Source organism: Leptonychotes weddellii, chromosome 1, assembly GCF_054177405.1.
Source record: "Leptonychotes weddellii isolate Sample4059 chromosome 1, ASM5417740v2, whole genome shotgun sequence".
Lineage (NCBI taxonomy): Eukaryota > Metazoa > Chordata > Mammalia > Carnivora > Phocidae > Leptonychotes > Leptonychotes weddellii.
In genome coordinates this window covers 77,788,891-77,816,878 of record NC_138369.1, presented here as the reverse complement: position 1 = coordinate 77,816,878, position 27,988 = coordinate 77,788,891, and the positions used below count along the sequence as shown (strand labels likewise).

Genomic DNA, 27,988 nt, shown 5'->3' with positions numbered 1-27,988 from the left:
CGGACTAGTAAATTTAGCAAAAGTATTGAGTGAGGCACATGTGGCTCAGCCCCTCCTTTCTTTATTGAAGAGAGTGGGGAGAGGGTAGTTTAGATCTTTTCGATGAAGCTCTATGACAATATGCATTCTCCTGGACCCTCAGCCATAGGGTAAGCCGACAGACCTGTTCTCCTGAACTAGTGGGTAACTCTAACTCCAGGGCAATTTGGCAAGCCTTGAAGCCAGCTCTGTACCATGGCCTCCAATATCACCCTTTCAGTAATAAATACCTCTTTTCATCTCTTTCTGGCTAACTCCTGTGTCCGTATCTTCATTGGCTCTGACTCTGGAGAAGGAGGATACTATCTGCTAGCCTCTTACACTACCCGTAGTTAATTATTATCTCAACAATGAACTGGATCATTTCTCCTTCTTTCTATGTCCACGGCCCAGAGAAAATAAAACACTGACAGGCACCCCTTCCACTTACTGTAGTTCTCTGCCAGGACAGGCACCAGACCGCACTGGCCCGCTGTGTAGATGAAGCCTCCATCCAAAGTCATGGCATCAGCCTCTCCTTTCTGAAGTTAAGAAATAAATCAGTAGCACAACAGTGAGGCCATTTCCTGTCTCACTGACTCTCAGAGGTATCTCTCATTGGCTTTATGTCACATGTCCTTTTGATTCATCAAATCATGGATCACCCAAAACTTCTGCCATTTCACCACAGGGTTTAGAAAACTGGACATGTTGACCCAGGAATAAGTGCCCAACCCAGATCCTGCTCCCTGGCATCTCTGACCTCTCATTAGACCCATCTTGAGTACTGGACATGCCCTCACCACGTTTTCTTTGTGACCCATTGTCACTCAACAATCTACATGGCCAGACTCAGGGGTTGTATTTACTATGTTTCTTTTTTTTTAAAGATTTTATTTATTTATCTATTTGAGAGAAAGAGAGTACAAATGGGGAGGAGCGGGAGGTGGGGCGTGTGGAAGGGGGGGAGATCTCAAGCACATTCTCAAGCTGAGCGCGGAGATCAACATGGAGCTCAATTTCACCACCCCGAGATCAGAACCTGAGCCAAAACCAAGAGCTGGACATTCAACCAACTGAGCCACCGAGGCGCCCCTGTATTTACTATGTTTCTATGGAATTTCTTCTTCTGTATGGTGGAGTTCAATTCTGTTCCCATAATCCCATTAGCACTATACTCAGAGCCCTGGCACAACAAAGACTTGCAATAAACAATTTCTCTAATTAAATAATTCATTAATAATTAACTTATTTTAATCAATGAAATTTTCCAACAACAGAGCAAAAAATGTATACTTACAGTGATAGATAAGATCATTGAGATAAAAACAAACAGATACATACTCACTCTTGGCTTTTGACCCATTAACTGTCCTTCTAGAAATCTATCTTAAAACAGTAGCAACTATACAAACAAAAACTTACCAAGCCTTTACTATGTGCCAGGCCCTTTCTAAACATCTTACAGTGATTACCTCATGTATTCCTCACAAAATCCAATAAGGTAGGTACTATAATTCTTCCCCCTTTTATACATTAGTGAAGTAAAGCAGAGGCAAGTTAAAGAATTTCTCCAATAGATGCTCACTAAAACTAAAACTTAAACAGTTTAATTCCTTAGCTTCTGCTCATAACCAGTATACCACAGGGCCTCCTGAATCAGACTATTCTGAAGAACACATACCTAAAAACTATTCTATACACATTCTTTTTCATCCATAAAATGGGTTCATAGGCTCTTTGTGAGGATTAAAGGAGTTAATGCAGGACGCCTGGGTGGCTCAATAGGTTAAGGATCTGCGTTTGGCTCAAGTCATGATCCCAGGGGCCTGGGATCAAGTCCCACATCGGGCTCCTTGCTCAGCGGGGAGTCTGCTTCTCCCTCTCCCTCTGCCTGCCGCTCCCCCTGCTTGTGCGCTCTCTCTGACAATAAAGAAATAAAATCTTTAAAATAAATAAATAAATGAGTTAATGCAAGTTAAGAGCTCATAAACATGTTTGGCACATAGTAAGTAACTTCCAAAATATTAGCTATTATTATTATTAAAGATATACCCAGAAATATTGAGGTTATAGAACAAAAATCTTCAATCCCATATTATCTACAATAGCAAAGGATTTGGAAATAATTCAAATGTAGACATTGAGAAATCAGTTCAATAAATTGAGGCAGAAATATTGGTGGAATATTGTGCAGCCATTAAAAACATTTTAAATGAATATTCCATTACCTAAGAAAGTGCACCTACTGTGCTGACTTTAAATAACAACAATAGATAACATTTACTGACTACATACTATATGCTAGGCAATGTCCTGAGCACTCAAATTCATCTAATCCTTAAAACTGACACATTTAGGAGACTGTATAAATTGCAAGATCTTAGTGTATGGGTTAGCCCCAGGAAGGTTTATCAAAATAAAGATCTTAGGGGCGCCTGGGTGGCTCAGTCGTTAAGCATCTGTCTTCGGCTCAGGTCATGATCCCAGGGTCCTGGGATCGAGCCCCACGTCGGGATCCCTGCTCGGTGGGAAGCCTGCTCCTCCCTCTCCCACTCCCCCTGTTTGTATTCCCTCTCTCGCTGTGTCTCTCTCTGTCAAATAAATAAATAAAATCTTAAAAAAAAAAATAAAGATCTTATTAAAGAAGAATGTGTGTCTCCTGAGTTTGTCAATTTTTTAGTCTTTTATTGTAAATTTATTTTTCTAATCACAAAAATATTATCTGCTCATAGAGAAATGGAAAGTTAATGACACAACTTCATAACTCAGAAATTATGTGGTAATGATCTCTGAGTTAGAAAGTTGTGAATGATCTTATCTTTCATTTCACTTCCAGCATATAATATTTTTATCACCAGAAAAAAAATTATATTTACAACTCAAGGACTGAGGTTGATTTGCTTTCACAATCCACAGGGGCCCTGACCACCCCCTGGGATGTCACCCCCCTTCCTGCATCTCCTGGGCAGGACAATACTCAGAGCTCCCAGGACTCCAGAGCTGACCTAAGGAGTCTGGGTCTCGGGCCAGCCTGAGCTACAGGGGCACATTCAGTAGAGTTGGGTGGGGTTTTGGAGGGTGGGTGCATTTTAGCCTCATGGCCAACAGGAAGACATGGGAAGAGGGCAGAGAGGCCACATGTCTGGGTGTCCAAGCCCAGCTGTGGAGGTGGGGCCCTCCTTACTGCGATGGTGGCGATGCAGTCCTCAGTGGTCTCCTCTATGGTGCACTGTAAGGCACCACCGCTTAGGACACTCCACTCATCACACTTGACCCTCTCATGGTGGCCCACTGCACACCACAGCACCCTCTGGGTGTCTTCCACACCTAGGACAGGTGGAGAAAAGCCAGGCATCCAAAAGAAGTCCGAAGATGTGTCTGGGAGCTTAGTGCCACTGGCTACAGAATGGCTGTCCAATGGGGCCCTCACTGACAGCAGCAGAGTGGATATGTCTCATGCCCATATCACTGCTCATTCCTGTCTATCACCCTCCAGGAGAAATGGGGAGCTCGGTACTCAGAAAGAGTAGTGAAGGCAGAGCAGTTCCCCACCCTCCTGACCTCACCTCCTTGAGTATATCCTCCTGAGGGGAACACTTTCTGAGCACCAGAAGGTCAGGACCTTCCAGAGTTTGCTCTGACAGGACTGGGTTCTCCCAACAGTAGCATTCCCCAGTTGGTAGTCATGTGTTCTCCTTTGGGTGAGCCTGATTGCTCTCCCCCTCACCCAATGTCTGATCACCACAGTATGCCCACATCTAACACAGTGACTTTTGTGGATGCTCATTAACTATTGGTTGACTAAATGAAAACAAAAGGAAAGAAGAAATGAACCATAGGGATCTAGAGGAAGGCAAGGGTTGGATTAATACCCTCTGAAATTCTAGTTTCACTCCTGGTAGTGGCAGAGGACATGTCCCCACTTCAGTTTGGGATGGGCTATTTTTCCCTGTCATATAGACCTGCCACTGGGTGGGGTGACCCTGGTTAATACACAGGAGCAAGAACCATCATTACTTCAAGCTGACTGTAATCTGAAGATCTTCAAAAACCTTTTGTGATCTCATAGTTCAGGCCTTTTCTCCAGCTCAGCAGAAAATCCTCTCACTAACCCAGTGCAGCTGGTAGCTCCCTTGGGCTCCATGGGCCAGTGAAGTTTGGGTGAGGTGACGCTTGCAGGCACTGGGAAAGCCTCTCTGGCTTTCCTGCTCTACTTTCCTCCCAGGACTTTACACACCTATCCTCTGATGCTGAAAGGCAGCAAAATATTCGTATCCCACGTATAGCTTGGCGTCCATCTTAGGAGGGACTCTTAAAAACCCATCGGTATCATCTGTAAACAGCAAGTCCTTCCCATGAGGAGAGGCAAAGAGCTGGAATTCTGTCGACTTGTCTTTTCCAAAATGTTCCTGTTCAAAGGATAAAAGAAACAGAGAAGGAGGGAAGCTGGCGTAGCAAGGGAAAGGGAAAACAAACCCAAAACCAGACAAGGAAAACTGGAAGAGAGAAAATATGAACACCCGAGAGCTAAGACAAAGCACCCAGCCCACCAAAACCCCTGTGGTTCCCAGGGTTCTCCTGCCTCTCTCCAGCAATGCTTTACCCAAATCCCAGCTAGTTGGCCATAAGCAGCTTCACGGAAACAGCCAGGGGCGGTTCCCCGAGTTCCACACCAAGAGGTATGGTTGCCACGTGCCAGGCAGCTGCCCTTCTCCAGTGGCATATTCCCACAGGGCAGGCAGTGAAGTCTGCCTCACTCCTGGCCAGCCGACTGTCCCAAGTAGCTCTGGTGGCCTTCATCCCAGAACGGCTGGTGGTCCAACATCTGCCACTGAGCCTGGAGGTCAGGAGCCCTGGGCTCCTCTCTGACCTCAGGCCTACCACTGAAGGACCAGCTGGGAACTTTCTGGCCTCCAAAAAATGGAAGGGCCCTTTGTCTACAACTCCCACTAACTGGCCCAAAGCCATTCCTGACTATGGCACCTATCCCCAAGTTCTTTCCAATGTCTGTCTGCTTTTTGCTTTTGTGGTGGCTCTACGTGAAATGTCACCTGCTGCCCTCCCTGGCAAATACCCGCCTTCCTAGGGGTACGCACAGCTTTCTTCCCAGGGCTCAAGAATCTTCCTAGATATACCCTGCAACTCAGTTCCTGTCCTCTACAAAGTACACAATCCATGTGCCCAAGGTTGGACCATTTCATCTGGTGATAATTTGTATGTGTACTCATCATGTCCCCCACACATCTGGAAGCAACTCAAGGGCAAGTCCCTGTCCACTTCATCTCTGAATCCCCAGTGCTGAGCAGAGAGCACTAATAGAGAAGGGACAGGGAATGAATGACAGCTGGCCAGGAGAGGCCGCCACCAACACCAGACAGAGATATGCTCGTGGCCAGGGAACCTGCCACTGAGGGAAGTGAGGAGGGCAGGATCACACGCCAGTAAGATAATAGGGGAACACTCCATGGAGGAGGGGCATCTACCCCACATCCTGAGGACCCCTTTAGAACTGAAAAGAAAAAAAAATGGAGCAATGAGGCACTTCTATGGAGTCTTTGGTCCATGGAGTCGATGACGCCAAGTGAGGGGTTCATGGCCTCTGCTGTCTATAACACACAGACTGAGTGGTTTCTCAGTGAAGCAGATGATGTATGACATGGTTCCTGTCTGATACCCAAAAGAACTTTCAGAGTGGCTAGAAGGGAATGTAAGAAAATGCCCCAAATCTAAGCAGGGACCCCTCCATACACACATAAAGCAGGAAGTGAGGATGGAGGGTGGGAATACCTGGGCCTGGTTGAGAACCTCCCAGATCAAGTCGTCTTTGCCCCCCACGTTTCGAGCCACGACGGCATGAGAAGGGAAAAGGCCCAGGTTGCACTCCCTGTATTTATCCACAGGCATCCGGCTGTTGTCCAGGCAGAGCAACTCATACCGGTCACGGTCAGTCCTGTTTGCCAGGTTCTCTGCAGGAGGAAAGCCCAGATGAGCCGACTGCAGGCAGAACCATGAACTGTGGTCCCTGCTGCTCCCTGAATCACAGACTCTTTGACCTTGTTGTAATAACTTTCTAGGCCCTGCTCCTGCCCAGGTGCCACTTAAGCAAGCCAAAATCTAGATGACTTTTGTGTTCTTATAAATGCTCCACTTGACCAGAAGCAAAGTATATTCAGTCAGCCAGTCCCCAAACACAAAGCCAACTCTGGGCCTCTCACCCCAGACAAGGTTGACTGTGTGGCCCCAGCCAATCAGATACTTTGTGTTTGTCTCTTCCTCTTCTTTGTCCTATAGAAGCTCCCTGCCTTCTGCCCCATTTTGCAGTTCTCCAAAACGAGACTGTCCACTTCGTGAAATGTTCAAGTTTGTTTGTATCACCTAATTTGTCTCCTTTAATAATTTTTTTAACAACCCAAAGAGACTGAAAGAGAATCTTTTCCAAATACATTTTATACCTATGAGGAACCCGAGGCCTCAGGAGGCAAAATGACTGGTTCCTACTGCAGATAGACACGAGGTTGGGGAGGCACGCTTGCCCAGGTCCCTTCCAGGTATCCCCACATATCTGTAACTCTGCTGATATGGATGATGATATTTTCTGAGCATTCACAGCACAGCAAAGATTGTCCCGAAGGCTCTCCATGCTCTGTTTCATTTAATCCTCATACCAACCAGGGGAGGCCAGTAATAGGTTGATCCCATTCTAGAGATGAGGAGACTTAGACTCAGAGACTGAAAGTGACTTGTCAGCCAGTGTGAGGCTGATGCATCGCCATGTTAGGACAGCCCGGGTCCCCCTCTTACAGTGGCACTACCCGCCTGGAGGCAGAGCTTGCTGGGGAAAGCTGGGGGAAGAGTTGAAGGAGGCCTAGAGGCCCAGTCAGCGTACTCTATAGGTACAAAGACCAGAAAACCTTGTGAGGAAAACAGGCTCTTTGGTTCCCCTGGTCTAGGTATTCAAAGGTATTCTGGGTTGAATTGTGTCCCCCCAAAATTCCCATGTTGAAATCTGAATCCCCAGTACCTCAGAATGTTGCCTTACTTGGAAAAGAGTCATTGCAGATGTCATTAACTAAGATGAGGTCATACTAGAGTAGTGTGGGCCCCTAATCCAGTATGACTGGTGTCCTGATACAAAGGACACACACACACACAGGGAGAATGCCATGTGAAGGGAAAGAGGTAGAGTGAGGTGATGTGACTACAAGCCAACAGATACTAAAGATGGCCGGCAAACCACCAGAAACCAGGGGAGAAGCAAGGAACCTCCAGAAGGAACCAACCCTACCGACACCTTGATCTTGAACTTCTAGCCTCTTGAACTGTGAGACAAATTGCTGTTGCTTCAGGCACCCAGTTTGTGGTATTTTGTTATCGCAGCCCTAGCAAACTCATAGAGGTTTGTGGGGTTCATATATTCTCATACTGAAAGAGAAGGAGTACAATTAGAGTTCTTGTGAATGGTTACAAGTTTAGTTATGTATGTTGTAGAGAAAATACTCTTTAAATCTTTATATTGAAAGAAAAAATTTAAATGATTTAGTAATGTCAGATTTAAATTAAAAGAATCAATATGATTTCCTAGCTTCAGAAAGAAAGAACTTTTCGACATCAGTCACTCAGGGGTCCAGTGGTGGAAGTAGCTCCCCACCAACACTCGTTTGCACCCCAAAAGCCTGGTGGGTAGTCATAAACTGCTACTTAGAAGGCAGTGAGTGATCTTATATATTAGCGGACAAGTGACTTTCAGCAAAAATAAACCAGGACGTTCTGGGACAACCTGGTGTTTTCAGAAAGTGAAGATGTTTTCAAACACGTCAGGGTGAGTGTTAGAAGATGCTGCCCACTGGCAACATAACCACACTCACTGGAGCGACCGGAAGAAACAACAAGGACAAGGATCTGGAACAACTTGATTCTGGGAGACGAAACCCCTAGATGACCCCACTAATTAAATGTACTGATAATAAGATAGTCCTCGATTGCCAAAATGCTAACAAACCAGGTCAGTGTGTAATAATGAAGGAAGAGTGAATTGTGAATGGCTGAACAAGGGAACAAAGGACACCGAGCTCCTATTTCATGCTAGAAAAAGACACTAGGTTGTAAGGAACTAAGGCCCATTAAAAAAAAAAAAAAGTGATGACTTTAAATTTCCCTTGAGGTAGCAGACATTTATCTCAAAAATGAACCTAGCATACTGAATATACATTTGGTTTAAACATCTTGAGTGATACAAGTGTATTCTGTATCTGATAGAAATTTAATTGGTTACAAAACAAAACCCAAATTCTGTAACTTCAACTTGTCTGAGATTTATGTTGTTTTTTTCTTTCTTTCTGATAAATTGGCCAAAACTCTTGAAAGGTTTTTAAAAAAGAAATATATTTTTGTCCACAGTAATAATGCTTTTGCAACACATCTAATTGAAGATGTGCTAATAAGTTCTGAAATCATTATAATTTGTTTGTTTAAGGTATTTATAGGATTTAGGAACCATTTACAATGAAGCATTCAGGAGAGTGTGATTACATTTGAAATGTGGCTAAGAGAATTGAATTATTAAAACTTGCCTCATTTTATTAATTGGTAAATACTCTTTAAATGTTCAGAAAATTTGTTTAGTAGATTTACAGACTGAACAAATTGAACACTAAAAGTACGAATAACAGAAATGGTTTTTGTACAGAAGGTCTCCTTTTTTTTTTTTTTAAATCTTGCCATTAGTGGATGTAGTATGTTATTTGAGGAGACTAGTAGTTCAGAAACTCTCCCATTTCATTAACAGTCTTGTCATCACCCATCTCTAGATGTAAGGAAACCGTCAGGCAGGAACCAGTTGCCCTGGCCAGTATGGTTCATGTGATTCTTCCTCCATCCAGCACTTACCAAACACTGTCATATGCCTCACGAAGGCCACATCCCCTACACCATCCTGCAGACACCTGAGGAACAGGACAGCAGGCGTCAGGCCAATCCCCATGATTTGAGCTCACCCCTGCCCCATGCAACCCCTCTGAGGCTCTGCCCTGACCACTGGCTCACAGGGATTTGCCCACAGTTGCCCAGGCTTCAGTGTGTCCTCAGAGGCCATGGCCCTATCTGAGGGGCCTTTGTACTCCCACAGCCAACCTGGGTCTGAAGCAGGCAGGAGCTCTGTAAATCACAACCCAGGTAACTGTAGGGAGGGATGATGTGAGGGCAGGACCCTCACCTTCCCCTTCAAAGGCAACCTAAAGTGACTGGGTTTTGGGTTTTTTTGTTTGTTTGTTTGTTTGTTTTAATAAAGCCTAATACAGAGGATAAAAACTTAGGATAGCCTTGGATTCCTGGACAGTTTTGTTCTGGTTTTGAGCAGTAGCCTTGTCTCTTACAGACATGGAGAGGTGCCTGCAGGGGGCTGAGAGGGAGGTGGAGAGAGGCAGGCACATGTTCACGACACAGGGAGATGCTCAGGGAGAAAGAAGCAAGCTGGGGAGGTCCTGGCCTTTGGCCCAGCTGGAAGCTCAAGCCTGTGTCTGTGAATCCCAGAGTCCCAGATAGGTTTTGTCCCTTCAGCCCTCCTTGGTCCAGGAGGGCAACATACAGACCCTAGGCTGTAGGGAGAGAAGAGGGGCTCCCGCACAGAAGACTGTTCCTCAGGATGGTTAGGAGTGAGGGCAGGCCACGGGAGGCACTCAGGACCCTGGGTTTCACACTGACAGCCTGGGTGGTCTGGGCAGGCCCTGTCCACTCCCTGCCATCAGAGTGAGGAGGAGTGGGGGGTTGGGGGGGTGTCCCCACTCACTTGAAGGCGCCTGTGTAGCCGAAGTATGGTTCCTGGAAGGAGCAGGCACATTTGTTTGTCCCTTTCCCTGCACACAGTTGACACAGCTTGGGGAACACCTCCCTGTTCGCACAGGGTACACAGCTGCCGGAGAAGAACTGGGCCATTTCTGCTGTGGCTGCTTAACACAGACATAGGGACCTCAGGGCATGAACCGGCTGGGGGCCTCCAGGGTGCACATGTGTGGGAGTGAGTGGCCCTATGTGAGAGCCCGTGAGGCTGCACACACTTCCCAGGACCATCCTGAGGAAGCAGATGAGCAGAGGTGGCCGACAGTGCCCGTGGCTGAGGAAGTGGATGGCCCGGGGTCCCCGTGTGTTCAGGTATCACACTAATGTGTGAGCCTGGGGCTCCAGCCCACCAGATGCTTCCTAGCTTGCCCACTCGAGACACGAGGGCGGCTGACCTACACGGAACCAAGCTGCAACCCCAGGACCACTCACCTTGTTAACCCACCACGGAGGCTCTAAGTGCGGCAGGCAGCACCCCAGACACTGCGGGACCTCCGACCATCCTTCCTTACCTCAGGACATGGTCCCACCCACTCCTCTCCCCTTTGGGTCCAGGGGCTGTGGTAGTTTGTGGGGATTTCTCTTCCAGGAATCCATGGGAGGGGGTTGGGATAACTTGCCCGGTGGTGGGTAAGGGGGTGTGCCAACAGCCACCTCACAAGCTTTCACACAGACATCCAGCAGTGTCTGACATTGAGGCGAGGGAGGCCCCAAGAAAGGGCACACAGAGTCAGAGCTGTGGCCCAGGCTATAGCACTCCATCTGACCCCAGCAGCCCCCTGTCCCTATTACAGGCAAAACATGAATGCTGCAGAGTCGGCAGGCCTCAAAAGCACAGAAAGAGTTGGCCATCATCTCCCAAGGGCTAAAGGGGCTCCCTAGGCTCGCTTGGCTCATCATAACTGAACAAGAAGTACACACACACAAAAATCATGGCTCCAGGCCACTCCTCCCTTCTTGCCCCCATCCCAAGCCCTTACCCCAGGCACAAAGGCCTGACTGCTGGTGGTATGGCTATAATCCCTAGTGAGCCTTCCTGGGAAGCCAGAGGGAGTTCCTGTTTGTCGTGAGCCTAAGCGACCTTCCCTGTCAAGCCAAACCACCGGGGTTACAATGAGTATGGGGCTGTCGGGAGCTCAGAGACCAAGGTACCTTTGCTGAGAGAAGACTCAGCTGCCAGTTCCCAGGTGTTGCTGCTGCAGCAAACCCAGCTAACCACATTTGAAGCAGGTTGTCCTCACCCCATCTTGCAGTTCATGAAACTGATACGCCTGATAGTGACTGTATGGCCCCACTACAATCCCTGTGGGCGACTGGAGTAGGAGCCCTGCCTGAGGGCACCCAGCCTTAGCCAGCTTACCTTCTTTAACAGAGTCAGAAGGAAAAAGTATCTGGATGGGGATGTACCACCCAGCCGACCATCCTAGGCCCGTGTGGCAGGACCTCTTGCCTTGGAGCTGTTTCAGCTGGAAGTCGCTGCCCTTCTCCACCACAGCCACAGCATAATGGGAGGTGTGTGGATCTGCAAAGGAGCAGAGAGAAAGAAGGGCTAAAGGAAGATACCACATTGTCACTAGCTCATCTTCCAGAGTGTGCGCAACGGCCAACTTTAGGGAATCCTAGGATCTCCACCATTCCCTGGTGAACAGGTAGAAAAGGAAAAGAAAAAAGCCTTTGATTAACGGGGGGGGGGGGGGGCTTTTCAAGGCAATAAACACTAGTGTCTTTCTGCCAGCCCCTCCAAGCCAGTAGAGACATGGGGGTGGGGGCCACCAGCTATTACAGGGCCTACAGGGCTTTCTCAGGGAGATCTTCAGCTCCCAGTCATTGTGATGTTACTCTGTCTCTCCAAAGGCTTTTCTCCCTTCTCTGCTTCTCCGTCTGCAGCCCAGACACAATGGTGAAGGCCTGAGAGGACAGATGCAGGGGAGACCCCAGGATTTTCCCAGGGCTCTGCAAGTTGGAGTCTGATTGAGGTGGGCTGTGCTCACACACACACTGATGACACTAACGGACAAGTATGGAGAGGAGGCAAAGCCTTATTCTTCACCCCCCCCCCCGCCCCCTGCAAACCTCTCTTCATGGCATTCACAGACCCATGTAGCACCTGCAGGGGACTCAGCACAGGGAAGAGCCTGTCCAGGTCTGTGTGTCTCCAGAGATGGGCCTTCCAATGGTGCAGCCCCACTGGGTAGGCAATGGACCCCAGACAGCCCTGCCCCCCTCTTATCTAGCAGCACCAACGGTACTTCCACCTAGATGCACACAGTTCACAGCTTCCCAGGGAGAGTCAATATTCCAGCCCTTGTGGGGCAGTGTGGATGACAGCCTCCTTCGATCCAAAGAGCTCCAGCAATTCTGTTTCCTTCAGGTGCAATGTTGACAGAGACCCTGACTTCTCCCTGATGGCTGCAGTGTCAAATCAGAGACCTGGGGCCCCAGGGAGAACGCACCAATTTTTGATCCATGGAATTCTGCCACGACAGGCTTCAGGTTGAAGGGGGGCAGGCTCGCTTCAAGCACAAAACCTGCTTCGAGGGTCACAGCATCTGCTTCGTTTGCCTGAAAGAGACCAGACCATGAACGGAGCCCCTAACCTAGCCCTCTGCCAGGGATGTTTGACCCATAGATACTTGCATGGGTCAGACCTCTTTCCCTCCCCAGTGTTTGCTCAAAGGTCACCTTCTCATCGAGGCTCTCTACAACTGTATCTTAAAACTTCATGCATGAATGCTGGATCCGGCTTTGTTTTTTCCTTAGCGCTTATCAACCACCTGACAAACTTTCATTGTTTACAGCTTGCCTTCCTCTTTGGAATGTAAGCTCCACCAAGGTGGGGACACGTGTGTGTGTGTGTGTGTGTGTGTGTGTGTGTATTTCCTTCTAAGGTTCCTACTGTACCCAGAGAAGCACCTTCTACAGGTAAGTGTTCAATAAACATTTGCTGGATAAGTGAATGAGTGAATTGTCAAATATTTCTATCCATAAGAAGTCATGGTTTGCACTCACACATCTGGATTCCCTCTTCAAGTATGTCAGTCAGCCCAGCATTCCTTCCTTCTTGTGAGAAGCAGCAACCTCCCAGCCTCTTCTCAGAAATGAGATTGGATCATTTCTCAACCCACCATGGAAATCATTTTTTAAATTCATTTATTAATTGACATTTGAAGTAACTAGGCTTTTTCTGAATTTAGTGTTGCATTTCTATATACTTGCCTCCTTTTTCCCCATCCCATCTTTTTATTACACATGTATTCACACTTATGTATTTACATATGTATGTATTATATATAATTAATACTCTGTTGGTTGCGTGTATCAGAACCCACCTTAAATTAATTTGAGAAAAGGAAGGAGTTAGTATAAAGGTAAAAGGACAAGAAGGCCACTGGGCCTAGGGAACACCATCAAGGTCAGAAGCAATTACAGACATGGGTTTCAGTTCACACCCATGGGCTCCAGGTCGAGACTGAGGTTCTAGATTGTTCTTGCTCTTCCCCCACTTTACATACATCTTCCCTTCCTGGCAGCCTCCTCCTCAAGCTCCAAGAGCAGATGCAAAGACAGTACTGTTATAGAGAAGTTTAACCTGCTCCCATGATTGTGTAAGGTCAAATTCTTGTAACAAATCATTCTCCATGAATTAGAGAAAAATAAATAAATAAGTTTGTGTGCATATTTATGACTCTTACTGAATATTTCCAAATTGTTTTCCAGAAATGACATAATTTATCATTTATAATGCCAATAGCAATGTATCCTAATGTCACAGAAACCTACCAGAAAGAAATGCTATCATTTAAGAGATATTATTACATTTCTAGGTATAAACTGTTACTTTAAGAAATGGCTTTATTTGCATTTATTTGCATTTGATTATTAAAAAGGATGAACACTTTTCCTTTACGGTTTATATTATTTATTAGTTACAATTTCTTTTCTGTGAATGGTTTGTGTATAGCTTGATATTCTTAAGCATTTCTTATAAATTTAAATGCCATCTTTATCTAGTTTTTGCACTATGGTGTTTTGTCATAGCTGAGGTGAATATATTTTTAGATGCTTAAGGCTTTAAAAAATTTTTTGTCAGAGATTTATAATTTTTCATTTCCAAATTTATCTACCTCTGCAATTTATCTTGTGATGTCTATCTATATTAGTCAAATTGAGTCAAACTGAAAGCTTGTTTTGGTATATGGATTAAACATTTCACTTGTTTTTTTTGCTAAATAGTTACCCAGTTGTCCAACTAAAGAATCTTTTCTCAGCCATTTGTTTAGAAAGTTTGCCTTATCATACATATCTATGTAAATCTACATGTATCTTACCTAAATTTATTAAACCTAGGGCCCTAGTGCCCTGATGTTGGATATCGATCATAGTTGACATCTGTATCATATCACATAGACAAGTAGATGGATGAATGTATGTAACTAAATGTGTGAATTTTGTTCTCTTCCAGGTCTCTTACATCTACACTAGGACCCTGATCTCTGTAACACTGCTATTTTTATATTTTATAGTTTCAGGTAGGCCTCAGCCACTCCCTTGCTAATTTTCTTTTTCATAATACTATTTATATTCTCATCCATGTGCTTTTTCTTAGGATTTTATAATTATTCAATTGATTCTTTTTAAAAAGACTGTATTTTGATGAAAATTATATTAAACTTATTCTTTGGGAAAATATGCAAGTATATGATAATTTAGTCTTCCCATTTAGGAATATGGCATATGTTTTAATTCATTAATAAATATTGTTCATTTGTTCTAGACTTTTGTATTATAACAATCTTGCAGATCTCTCCTATGATTTTTTTCCTGAAATGTTTTTCTACTATATTATAGAATATATTATAATATAATAGAATTACAGAATATTGTTTTAAATGAAAATAAGTCACAATTTTGGGCAACTTTCCCCCAACTAATGACCATTGAAACACAACAATGACATTGTGATATGTTTATCTTTTGCCAAACTAATTTATTCATTAATAAATAATTATAGTAATATTTTTCTTGACCCCATTGTACATTCCAGGCATGCGATCATCTGAAAATATTGATATTTTATTTGTGTCTTTCTATATCATATGCATTTTGTATCTTATTGCATTACTGGGAAATTCCAAAAACAATGTTAAGTAATAACGGTAACACTATAGCTTCTTGTTTATTTCTGACTCTTTATGGATTTCCAGTGCAATTCTGGCTTTGCTTTATGGCAGGCATTTTTACTGAATCCTTCTTTATTAGTCATTTAATTACTATTACTGTTTTTACTATTAATGAATGTTGAGCACCTATATTTTTCTCTACACACAGTCCCTGTACTTTCAGGTCTTCAGCTTATTTCTTTCTCGTCTAAAGCATTGTCTAGTTCCTGTGGGAAGAAAGTTGTTCTGAAGCAATAAACAATAACAAGCCCCAGAAAAAGGAAGTATAGATTTTCTTCCACTCTCCTGTAGGCAGCTGCAACTTACCATAATGGCCTTGATACATTCGAGGTGAGAGGTTCTCTTCACACAGGTGATGTGAGGACCATCCACTGGAAGGACTCTTTTCATATTGTCACTGAAACTGGAGCACTTACTGGCCTCATGATCTGAGATGGTGCACCACCTCACAGTTTTCCCAGGGACAGCCAAACACAGCCCTAGGGGACAGAGGCCAGAGGTGTAAGGGACCCACAGCACTCATCTTTCTTTGCTGGTAGAAGAGGTGAAAGGTAAAGGGTTGGCTGAGTAGGATAGACAAAAATTGGGTTGGCTGCATGGCTCACATGAATTCTCAACTCCCATTTCTTTGATTGTGTCTTTCCCCTTGGAAAAAAAAAGCCAAAAGCATCCCCCAAAAGTCAAACACAGAATTATCATATGACCCAGAAATCCCACTCCTCAGTATATAACCCAAAGAATTGGAAATGGGTACTCAAATACACATACACAAATATTCATAGCAGCACTATTCACAATGGTCAAAAAAGGCAGAAACAACCCAAATGTACATCAATGGATGAATGGATAAACAAAATATGGTGTATCCAAACCATGAAATATTATTCTACCATAAAAACAATGAAGTACTGCTATATGCTACACATTGATGAACCTCAAAAATAATATGTTAAAGGAAAGAAGCCAGATATAAAAGGCTACACATTATATGATTCCACTTACATGAAATATCTAGAGTAGGTAAATCTATAGAGACAGAAAACAAATTGGTGGTTGCCAGGGGCTGGGGGAGAAGGGAATGGGTACTGACTGCTTAATGGGTACAGGATTTTCTTTTGGAATGATGAGACTATTTTGGAATTAGACAGAGATGGTAGTCGCACAACACTGTGAATAACTAAATGCCACTGAATTGTACACTTTTAAATAATTGATTTGATGTTAGTGAATGTCACCTCAGGAAAAATGATAAAAGAAACCTATAGGAAGGAATCTTGAGCCTACCGATTTAGTCTTTCTTTTGACATTGGATACTCTAACCTTACATGGCACTAATTGCCGGGGCATTAAAATCACTGCATGTTTATTTCACTGGCATTTTAAGCTATAGTAATAAGCATAGAGAATATTACAAAGGCAAAATGCTCTTTACAAATCTGTAGTATTTGAGCCAAAAGTTATTTTAAATAAAATCTAGAGGATGAAAGTTACAACAGTAGCAGGTCCTTGTTTTTGATGAAGTCCAGTATATTTGAATTACCCAAGTCTGTCTGACTCCAAAATCTGTACTGCCTTTCCACTGTAAGTAGGAAATATCAACAGAAATGGGACAGGAGATGCCAAATTACCTTAGGCAGAATCCCATACGAAAGACAGAATGACAAATGGAGCCCCTCAACCCTATCTGAAAAAGTCTTCCATAGTATAAGCCCAGGGAAGGGAGAGCAAGCTAGGGAATGGAACTCTAGAGGCCATGTGCCCTTGTGCAGAATAGAAACGTTTGGAGTATTAGCTTACATTTGCATTTGGAGCCTTTCAAAGCATGTTTACTCTGCTTGCTAATATAGATTGCTAAAACATTTTGTGCTTAGAAATAACTGGTAACAGTACAGACAATACAACTCTATAAATGAAAATAGCTTTGTAAGCTGGTTAAGTTATACAAAGAGCTACTGTATCCAGCTACAGTTTTTTAAGTTATACAAAGAGCTACTGTATCCAACTACAGTTTTTTTCTCTTTCAAAGGTATGCACTTTGGGGGAAAGTCTTTTTGAAAGTCTATATTTTCAGTCACCACTGTGCTTATGTCCAAATGACTAAAACTAGTTTCTGCACTTCTAACTTCTTTTTTAAGTGTGAGTGTAAAACAGGGTGAATGAAGTTTGTATTGTAAGGGAAAAGTGAAAGTCGTGTCAGAAACACAGTATTAAAACACAGAACTAACCAAAAGCAAAAAAGAAAAAAGAAATATACAACACAAAACAAAAAAACCAAAGGCAGGATGGACTTCTGCTTCCGCCTATGAAAGAGTAACTGATATGGGACTTGCCCTAGTACTTTAGACAACTTAAAAAAAAAATGTGGAAAAAACATATAAAAAAGAGTTTTAAAATAGTGGACAATGGGCAAAAGAAAGCCAGAGTAGCAACAGTTACAAGGGACAAAATAGACTTTGAAACACAGCTGTAACAAGAGACAAAAAGGACACTATGTAATAATAATGGGAACAATCCAAAAGAGCATATAACAATTATATATATTAATGCACCCAATACAGAAGCATCCAGATACATAGAACAGTTAATAACAAACATGAAAGAATGAATAGATAATATAATCATAGTAGGGGACTTTAACACCCCCTTACATTGATGGAAAGATCATTCAAACAGAACATCAACAAGGAAACAGTGGCTTTAAAGGACACACTAAACCAGAAGGACTTAGTAGATATAATCAGAACATTCCATCCTAAACCAGAAGAATACACATTCTTTTCAAGTGCACATGGAACATTCTCCAGGATAGATCACATATTAGCTCACAAAACAAAACAACTCAACAAATTCAAGAAGATCGAAGTCATACCACGTGTCTTTTCTGACCAAAATGCTATGAAACTAGAAATCAGCCACAGGAAAAAAACTGAAAAGACCACAAATACATAAAGTTAAAGCATACTACTAAACAATGAATGGGTCAACCAGGAAATAAAAGAAGAAATCAAAAAGTACATGGAAACAAGTGAAAATGAAAACACAACAGTCCAAAACCTCTGGGATGCAGCAAAAGTGGTTATAAGAGGGAAGTTGATATATTGCTATACAGGCCTACCTCAAGAAAGAAAAAATCTCAAATAAACAACCGAAACTTACACCTAAAGGAGCTAGAAAAAGAACAACAAACAAAACCAAAAACTAGCAGAAGGAATGAAATAATAAAGATTAGAGCAGAAATAAATGATGTAAAAACTAAAAAAAAAGAACAGATCAATAAAACCAGGAGCTAGTTCTTTGGGGAAAAAATTTTTAAAAATTCATAAACCTCTAACCAGACTTATCATGAAAAAAAGAGAAAGGACTCAAGCAAATAAAATCACAGATGAGAGAGAAAAATGACAACCAACACCACAGAAATACAACCATAAGAGAATATTACGAAAAACTATGGGATGCCTGGGTGGCTCAGTCAGTTAGGCAACTGCCTTCGGCTTGGGTCATGATCCCGGGGGTCCTGGGATCGAGTCCCGCATCTGGCTCCTTGCTCAGAGGGGAGCCTGCTCCTCCCTCTGCCTGCTCTACCTGCCACTCCCCCTGCTTGTGCTCTCTCAAATAAATGAAATCTAAAAAAAAAAAAGAAAAGAAAAGAAAAACTATATATCAACAAATTGGACAACCTAGAAGAAATGGATAAATTCCTAGAAATGGATAACTACCAAAACTGAAATAGGAGGAAATAGAAAATTTGAACAGACTGATAACCAGCAAAGAAATTGAATCCATGATCAAAAAACTCCCAACAAGGGGCGCCTGGGTGGCTCAGTCATTAAGCGTCTGCCTTCAGCTCAGGTCATGATCTCAGGGTCCTGGGATTGAGCCCCGCATCAGGCTCCCTGCTCAGCGGGAAGCCTGCTTCTCCCTCTCCCACTCTTTCTGCTTGAGTTCCCTCTCTCGCTATAGCTCTCTCTGTCAAATAAATAAAATCTTAAAAAAAAACCAAAAACTCCCAACAAACAAAAGTCCAGGACCAGATGGCTTCACAGGTGAATTCTACCAAACAGTTAAAGAAGAAATACTACCTATTCTTCTGAAACTATTCCAAAAAATAGAAAAGGAAGGAAAACTTCCAAAGTCATTCTATGAGGCCAGCATTACCCTGATACCAAAACCAGATAGACACCACACACACAAAAAAAGAGTACAGGCCAATCCCTAATGAACATACATGCAAAAGTTCCCAATAAAATACTAGCAAACTGAATTCAACAATACATTAAAAAAAACCATTCACCACGATCAAGTGGGATTTATTCCTGGGTTGCAAAGGTGGTTCAATACTTGCAAATCAATCTACACGAGATGATACATCATATCAACAAGAGAAAAGATAAAAACTATATGATCATTTCAATAGATACAGAAAAAGCATTTGACAAAGTACAACATCCATTCATTAAAAAAAAAAAAAAAAAAACTTCAACAGGACACTTGGGTGGCTCAGTCAGTTAAGCATCTACCTTCAGCTCAGGTCATGATCCCAGGGTCCTGGGACCGAGTCCTGCATTGGGCTCCTTGCTCAGCAGGGAGCCTGTTTCTCCCTCTGCCTGCCATTCCCCCTGCTTGTATTCCTTCTCTCTCTCTCTGACACATAAATAAATAAAAATCTTAAGAAAAAAAAAAAAAACCTCAACAAAGTAGGTTTAGAGGGAACATACTTCAACATAATAAAGGCCATTTATGAAAAACCCATAGCTAACATCATCCTTAATGGGGAAAAACAGCTTTTTCACTAAGGTCAGGAACAAGACCAGGATGTCCACTCTCATGACTTTTATTCAACATAGTACTGGAAGTCTTAGCCACAGCAATCAGACAGCAAAAAGAAATATAAGTCTTTGAAGTTGGTAAGGAAGAAGTAAAACTGTCACTATTTGCAGATGACATGATACTATATATAGAAAACCCTAAAGCTTCTGCTAAAAAAACTGCTAGAACTGGTAAACAAATTCAGTAAAGTCATAGGATATAAAATCAATGTACAGAAATCTGCTGCATTTCTATACACCAATAATGAAGCAGCAGAAAGAGAAATTAGGAAAACAATCCCATTTACAATTGCACCCAAAATAATAAGATACCTAGGAATATACCTAACCAAAAAGGTGAAAGACCTGTACTCTGAAAACTATAAAACACTGATTACAGAAACTGAAGATGACACAAAGAAATGGAAAGACATCAACACTCATGGATTGGAAGAACAAATACTGTTAAAATGTCTGCACTGCCCAAAGCAATCTACACATTTAATGCAATCCCTATCAAAATACCAACAGTATTTTTCACAGAACTAAAACAAACAATCCTAAAATTTGTATGGAACCACAAAAGATCCCCAGTAGCCAAAGCATCTTGAGAAAGAAAAGCAGAACTGGAGGCATCACAATTCTGGACTTCAAGTTATATTACAAAGTTGCAGTAATCAAAATAATATGGTACTGGCACAAAAACAGACACATAGATCAATGGAACAGAATAGAAAACCTAGAAATAACCCATAATTATATGGCCAATTAATCCTTGACAAAGCAGGAAAGAATATCCAACGGGAAAAAGACACTCTCTTTAACAAATGGTGTTGGGAAAACGGGACAGCAACATGCAAAAGAATGAAACTGGAGCACCTTCTTACACCATACACAAACATAATTTCAAAATGGATTAAAGACCTAAACATGAGACCTGAAACCATAAAAATCCGAGAAGAGAACACAAGCAGTAACTACTTTGACATCAGCCATTCTAGATATGTCTTCTGAGGCAAGGGAAACAAAAGCAAAAATACACTACTGAGACTATCAAAATAAAAAGCTTCTGCACAGAGAAGGAAACAATCAACAAAATTAAAAGGCAACCTATGGAATGGAAGGAGAATTTTGCAAATGATATATCTGATAAAGGGTTAGTATCCAAAAAATATAAAGAACTTATACACCTCTATACCTCAAAACCAAATAATCCAATTAAAAATTGGCAGAAGGGGCGCCTGGGTGGCTCAGTTGGTCAAGCATCTGTCTTTGGCTCGGGTCGTGATCCCAGGGTCCTGGTATCGAGTCCTGCTTCAGGCTCCCTGTTCACTGAGGAGCTTGCTTCTCCCTTTCTTGCTCCCCCTGCTTGTGTTCTCCCTCTCTCTCTCTCTGTCAAATAAATAAATAAAATCTTTTTTAAAAAAAGGGGCAGAAGACATGAACAGACATTTCTCCAAAGAAGACATCCAGATGGCCAACAAACACGTGAAAAGATGCTCAACATCACTCATCAGCAGGGAAATGCAAATCAAAACTACAAGGAAATATCACCTCACACCTGCCAGAAGGGCTAAAATCAAAAACACAAGAAACAACAAATGTTGGCGAGGATGTGGAGTAAAAAGGACACGCGCAGTGTTGGTAGGAATGCAAACTGGTGCAGCCACTGAGGAAAACAATATGGAGGTTCCTGAAAAAAGTTAAAAATAGAACCACCCTACAATCCAGCAATCACATTACTGGGTATCTACCCAAACAATACAAGAACACTAATTCAAAGGGATACATGCACCCCTATATTTATAGCAGCATTATTTACAATAGTCAAGATATGGAAGCAGCCCAAGTGTCCATTGATTGATGAATGAATAAAGAAGATGAGATAGATAGATAGAGGAATATTATTCAGCCATAAAAAAGAATGAACTCTTAAAAAATGAAATCTTGCCATTTGCAAGGACATGGATGGAGCTACAGTATAAAGCTAAGCAAAATGAATCAGAGAAAGACAAATACCATATGATTTCACTCAAATGTGGAACTTAAGGAAGAAAACAAACAGGCGAAGGGGAAAAAATGAGAGAGAGAGACACAAAGCAAGAAACAGACTCTTAATTGTAGAGAACAATCTGCTGGTTACCAGAGAGGAGAGGGATGGGGGGATGGGTGAAATAGGTAATGGGGATTAAGGAGTGTACTTGTGGTGATGAGCACCAGGTGATGTATGGAGTTGTTCAATCCTATATTGTACAAATAAATAAATAAAATTTGAACGACATTATTAGAAACTCTCTAAAATGAAGCTCAGAGAGGGGAAAAAAAAGAGTTTGAAAAATGAATAAAAAGAGCCTCAGTGATCTAACATATATGTAACTGCAGTCCTAGGGAAAAAGGGGGAAAGGGGCATGAAAAAATATGTGAAGAAATATTTGCCCAGAATTTTTCCAAATATTATGAAAACTATAAACTCATAGTTCTAGAGCAAACAGGGAAAAGAGACAAATTAAGTATAGAGGAACAAAGATAATAAATATCACAGGCTTTTTGTCAGAATCCACACAAGTCATAGACAATGGAATAATATCATCAAGGTGCTAAAATAAAAGTAACCTGCTAACTGGGGTGCCTGGGTGGCTCAGTCTATCAAGCGTCTGACTCTTGATTTTGGCTCAGGGTCATGATTTCAGGGCCCTGAGATCAAGCCCCTCATAGGGCTCCATGCTCAGCAGGGAGTCTGCTTGTCCCTCTCCCTCTGCCCCTTTCCCCCACTCTCTCTCTCTAAAATAAATAAAATCTTTTAAAAATAATAAAATGAAATAAAATAAAATAAAGCAGGAAGGCCAGAAGCGGAAGTTCTCACACCCTACCACTCCTGGTCAATTGTAAACCCCGACAGGAAGAGAGGTACCCTGCATTCCTAACAGGAAGAAGCCTATACTTTACTACCCCAGCAGGAAGAAGAGATTTTCTCTTTGCCTGGCAACAGCCCAGCTAATGGGAGACTGTTACTACCCCAGCAGGAAGAAGAGATTTTCTCTTTGCCTGGCAACAGCCCAGCTAATGCGAGACTGTCACAACTCGATCAATGAAAACCAACTACACTTAGAATTCCCAGTTTATGCCAATGGATTTTTTTTTTTAAGATTTCATTTATTTATTGGACAGAGAGAGACACAGCGAGAGAGGGAACACAAGCATGGGGAGTGGGAGAGGGAGAAGCAGGCTTCCTGCAGAGCAGGGAGCCCGATGTGGGGCTCGATCCCAGGACCCTGGGATCATGACCTGAGCCTAAGGCAGACGCTTAACGACTGAGCCACCCAGGCGCCCCGAACTTTTTTTAATAGCCCCTCCCAACTCCCCCCTTTCTTTCTCTTAAAAAAAGGGAAAAAAAAAAAAGCATCTCCTGTCTTTTGTTCTCTAGTCTTGCCTATGGTTTTGCCATAGCTTGCATACCCTGAAATATGATCTTCTGCTATTCCCAAAAAAAAACATTTTTGCTGGTAAAATAACTTACTGTTTTTTTGAGGTTAACACTTCTCAAAATTATCTATAAATTAAATGAAATCACAACAATATTTCAAGACTAAACTTGCTTTCTATAGTAATTGATAAGCTAATTCAAAAATGTATATGCATACACAAAGTATCTAAATGGCCAAACCAAGCCTGAAGTAGTACCATAGAGTTGGAGGGCTCATTCTACCTAATGTCTGGACTTATTATAAAGCTACTGTAATCAAGACAGTGTGATATTGACACAAGGAGAGACATACAGCTTAATACAACAGAACAGAGAGTCTAGAAAGTAACCCACATTTATAGGGTCAGTAGATTTTTAACAAAGCTGCTAAGTTAATTCAGTGGAGAAAGAATATCCTTTTCAAAAACAAGTCCTGGGGACACTTGGGTGGCTCAGTTAAGTGTCTACTTTCGGCTCAGGTCATGATCCCAGGGTCCTGGAATCCAGTCCCGCATTGGGCTCCCTGCTCAGTGGGGAGCCTGCTTCTCCCTCTGCCTGCCGCTCCCCCTGCTTGTGCTCTCTCTGTCAAATAAATAAATAAATCTTAAAAACAAAAACAAGTCCTGGAATAACTGGATATTCATGTGAGAAAAATGAATCTCAACCTTTACTTCAACCATACACAAAAACTACAAATGTATCCTAGTCTAGAATAGAAAAGTTGAAGTTATAAAACTTCTAAAATAAAACAAAATATTGCAACTTTAGGGGCAGCCAATTATATTTTTAGAGAGGACACAGAACGTAATAACCGAAACATAAAAATTTGGTAAGTGAACTTGGTCAAAATGTAAAACATTTGCTCTTCATAAGATAGCATTCAGAAAATGAAAAGAAGCTAAGCCACAAACTTGGAAAAAATAATTGCAATACATCTATGTGACCAAGGACTTGTATCCAGAATATACAAAGGGCTTTTTAACTCAATAATAAGTCAAATAACTGAATTTAAAAATGGGACAAGATTTGAACACATAATTCATAAACGAAGATATACGAGTGGCCAGTAAGAACATAGAAAGATGTTCAACATCATTGTTCATCAATGAAATGCAAAGTAAAACCATAGTGAAATACCACAACAGAAGTGGTTAATGTGAAAAGACTGACAATACCAAGTGTTGCTGGGATGCGGAGGAACTGAAATTCTCCTACATTGCTGGCAGCAATGTAAAATGGTACAACTACTCAAAAAAAGTTTGGCATTTTCTTAACTAGTTAAATATGACCCAGAATTTTACTCCTAGAAACTTGCCCAAAAGAAATGAAAACCTGGGGCGCCTCGGTGGCTCAGTCGTTAAGCGTCTGCCTTTGGCTCAGGTCATGATCCCAGGGCCCTGGGATGGAGCCCCGAATCGGGCTCCCTGCTCAGCGGGGAGCCTGCTTCTCTCTCTACTTGCCGCTCCCCTTGCTGTGTTCTCCCTCTCTCTGACAAACAAATAAGTAAAATCTTTAAAAAAAGAAAGAAAGAAAGAAATGAAAACCTATGTCTACCCGAAGACTTGTACACTAACGTTCATAAGCAGCCTTACTCATAATATCCCCAAACTGGAGACAAGCTACAAGTTCATCAACAAGTGAAGAGGTACACAAACTGTGGTAAAGCCATACAATGGAATACGACTAATCAATAAAAAGAAATGAACTTTGATGCACGCAATGTGGATGAATCGCTAAACAATTGTGCTGAGTGAAGCCAGTCACAACAGACTATGTACTGGATGATTCCATTTATGTGAAACAGCGAAACTTACCTATAATGGCAGAAAGTGGGAATGACGGGGAAGAGAACAATTTGGGAGCGATGGACAAGTTCTATACCTTGATCGTGGTGGTAGTTACATGGGTAGGTGTAGTTACCAAAATCCATTGAACTACATGTATACTTAAAATGAGTGCGTTTTATTATATGTAAATTATCCTTCAGTAAAAATTATTTTAAAAAAGAAGGAGAGAGACTGCAAGCCAGCTAGCCTAGGCCAATTCAATAACACTCCATGCCTGTCATGTGACAATTTCAAGAAACGACAATCAGAGCCCACTGTGGATATTTCAGATTGATCCTAGGAAGGAACAGCTGCTGGTGGCCACATGCTCACTGTGTGGAGAAACCTCTTAAGCTCCAGAGAGGCTGAGGTAGGAGGTACAGGCCAAAGTGGACGTACAGGCTGTTCTGAACCTTTGGTTCTTGGCTCTGGCAAGGTCTACTAATAACAACCCTCTCCCTTCTGATCTTTTTAATTTTAAACTCCTTTGGTTGCCTTTCTGTCATTTGCTATCAGAAGAGCTTTTGTCAGAAGAGAACACTGAGCTTTGAAGAAAGCACATCCTAGACTCCAGCCTGATCCATATCCAGTGCCCAGTGGGAAGGACTGTGGGGGGTGGGGATGGGGGGAGGTAGGCCGCTCTTGCCTCTGGTTTGTAAATATAGAGCCGATTGGGAAATGAGCTTTCGGTCAGCGCCTGACATTGCCAGGAGAGGAGATAGAGGAAGAAAAAACAACACATATCCTATCCAGGAGGAACTGGGGAGCAACCAGGGGGTTTCACTCTGGATTTCCTGGTGGCTGTAGGTGGAACACGGCTGTACACTACCTTTCCAGCTTTCCCCAGCCCCAGCAGAGCTCGCTGGGTGGCCCCATGCGGCAGTAGTAGGCCAGGGAGGCCCACCATGGCACTCCTTGCCCTTCCTGCCTTGTCCTCCCTCTGCTGTCCCCAGGTTACCTCTCTCCTCAGGTAAGAAACCTTACCCCTCTGGAAGTTATTTAAGACAGCCTGAGGCCAGGCAGAACCAGGGCTAGAAAGAACCAACAGTTGTTGAGTCATGGGGCCGGGGTTGGGGGGGTGAGGGGAGGTGTTCACTTGCGTGAGCTCATTAACGGTGTACCATTACCCACCTTCCTTACAGTTACCCAGCCGAGAGCCCTGGGCCCCCTCTGTCCAACACAGGAAGGGGCCCCCTACATTTATGCGCAGGATTTTTACCAGTGATACTCACCTGTGTCTAGCTCTGTCTAGGTACATTATCTCATTCCACTTTCGCAGTGATGGTTATAAAAAAGCAATTCCTACCTAATGAGGAAACCAGTTCAGAGAGGTCCAGGGATGGCCCAGAGTACACAGAAATGAGTGGCAGGTGGATCCTATTCTAGGATGATTGCTTTTCCCACACGTTCCTCTATCTCCTTGTTGTGTGATAAGGATGGGAGAGGTTGTACAGTTCAAAGCAGGAAAAACCCTTCTGATTAGATACCTGACGGGTCAAGCATACCTGACATTAAGCCCTTCTCCCATTTACTAACACAGATCCATGAGCCCTGGAGAAAATCCCTTCTCTCCTCTGATCCTGTTTCCTTGGCTGTGAACGGGAGCAACAGGGTCCAGGCCAGGTGTCATAAATCTTTTCAGTAATAGGCTAGTGAGTAAGTATTTTAGGCTTTGTGGGCTATATGGTTTCTGTAGCAACTACTCAATTCTGTCTTTGAAGCCGGAGAGCAACCCCAGACAATACTTACCTGATGATTGTGTTCTAATAAAATTTTATTTATAGACACTGAAATTTTAAATTCCTATAATTTACATGTGTCAAATCTATTAATTCTTTTTATCTTCTTTCAACCATTTAAAGATGTAAAAACCATCCTTAGCTCATCCAGCTGTACAACATGAGGCCAGTAAGCCGGACACGGCCCCCAGCCCTAGGCTACAAAAGTTTGTCAGAAGCCTGTATGCACCACGGGCAGAAGCACTTTGAGACCAGCCAGGCACTGGGCTGCTTCCGGACCCCTCAGATCCAGGCTGTGCAGTGTCCCTCTACGACTGACCCTCGGCTGGCACCCAGTCCGGGTCTTAGAGAGCAAGGGCCCACCCGGCTCCCAGTGCGCACTCACCCAGGGTCCCTGCACACAGCAGGGCGCAGATGGCGAGCCTCATAGTCCGCTGCAGGTACGCGACACTAAGTCGCGGCTCCGGGCGCCTGAGCAGGCTTCACGTGCCCGGGGGTGTGGGTTTGGGGGGGGGGGCGCGGATCCGCCTACTCCGAAGGGTTAGCCTTTTGGGCAGATCACCCTCGCTACACCCCCGACCCCTCCCAGGGGCCGCTCGCCGGCAGCCCCGGCCCTCCACAGGGTTAGAGGACGACAAGCTGCGAGCCACGCTCCCGCCGACCCGCGGCCACCCATTCTGCCCAGCTCCCGGAGCTGCGAGGCTGCACCTCTCTGCTCGCGGGATAGGGGTCGGCCCGCGGGAGGTGCGAGCGGAAGCAACCTCGGAGCCCGCTGGACTGACCGCGTTCTCAGAGAAATAGGCTGGAGGCAAGTGATCGGCCGGGCTCCCAGGTTAGTTACTAGAACCTAAGTTGACTGACCCGTGGGCCCTCATCCAGCCAAGCAGCTCTTAGATGTTTGGAAAACACAGACTTCAGGGGAATGGGGGGCAGTCCACAGGATGAAACCTAGCGACTCTTCCCTCAGGAGAGCATGTGCACACGTACACACGATGTTTTGAACACAATTTTCGGGGATCCTCAGACTCTTCTTCGAAGGCATCTCCGCTGCCCACTCCAGGTCCCTCCCGGAAGCCCCCCCACCCCCCAGTCCAAAAGACACAGTTCCCTGCAACCCTCT

General features: G+C 43.4%; 1 protein-coding gene across 2 annotated transcripts; it reads right to left on the bottom strand.

Annotated features, from left to right (window-relative positions):
* LOC102739920 (inhibitor of carbonic anhydrase-like) lies at positions 1-27,375 on the bottom strand. Of its 2 annotated transcripts, none has more exons than XM_081826507.1 (10): positions 27,254-27,375; positions 15,342-15,514; positions 12,309-12,417; positions 11,216-11,377; positions 9,806-9,962; positions 8,908-8,963; positions 5,809-5,987; positions 4,259-4,430; positions 3,206-3,348; positions 1-560 (listed from the first exon to the last, which is right to left on the bottom strand). In XM_081826507.1, the coding sequence occupies exons 1-10, from the start codon at positions 27,294-27,296 to the stop codon at positions 384-386; spliced, it is 1,371 nt and encodes a 456-aa protein (XP_081682633.1). In that variant the 5' UTR covers positions 27,297-27,375; the 3' UTR covers positions 1-383. The 2 variants fall into 2 exon arrangements, with proteins under 2 accessions (XP_081682633.1, XP_081682630.1); XM_081826504.1 differs by having other exon boundaries at positions 2-560; positions 9,806-9,965; positions 27,254-27,374.
* Positions 27,376-27,988: the final 613 nt, after the last annotated feature.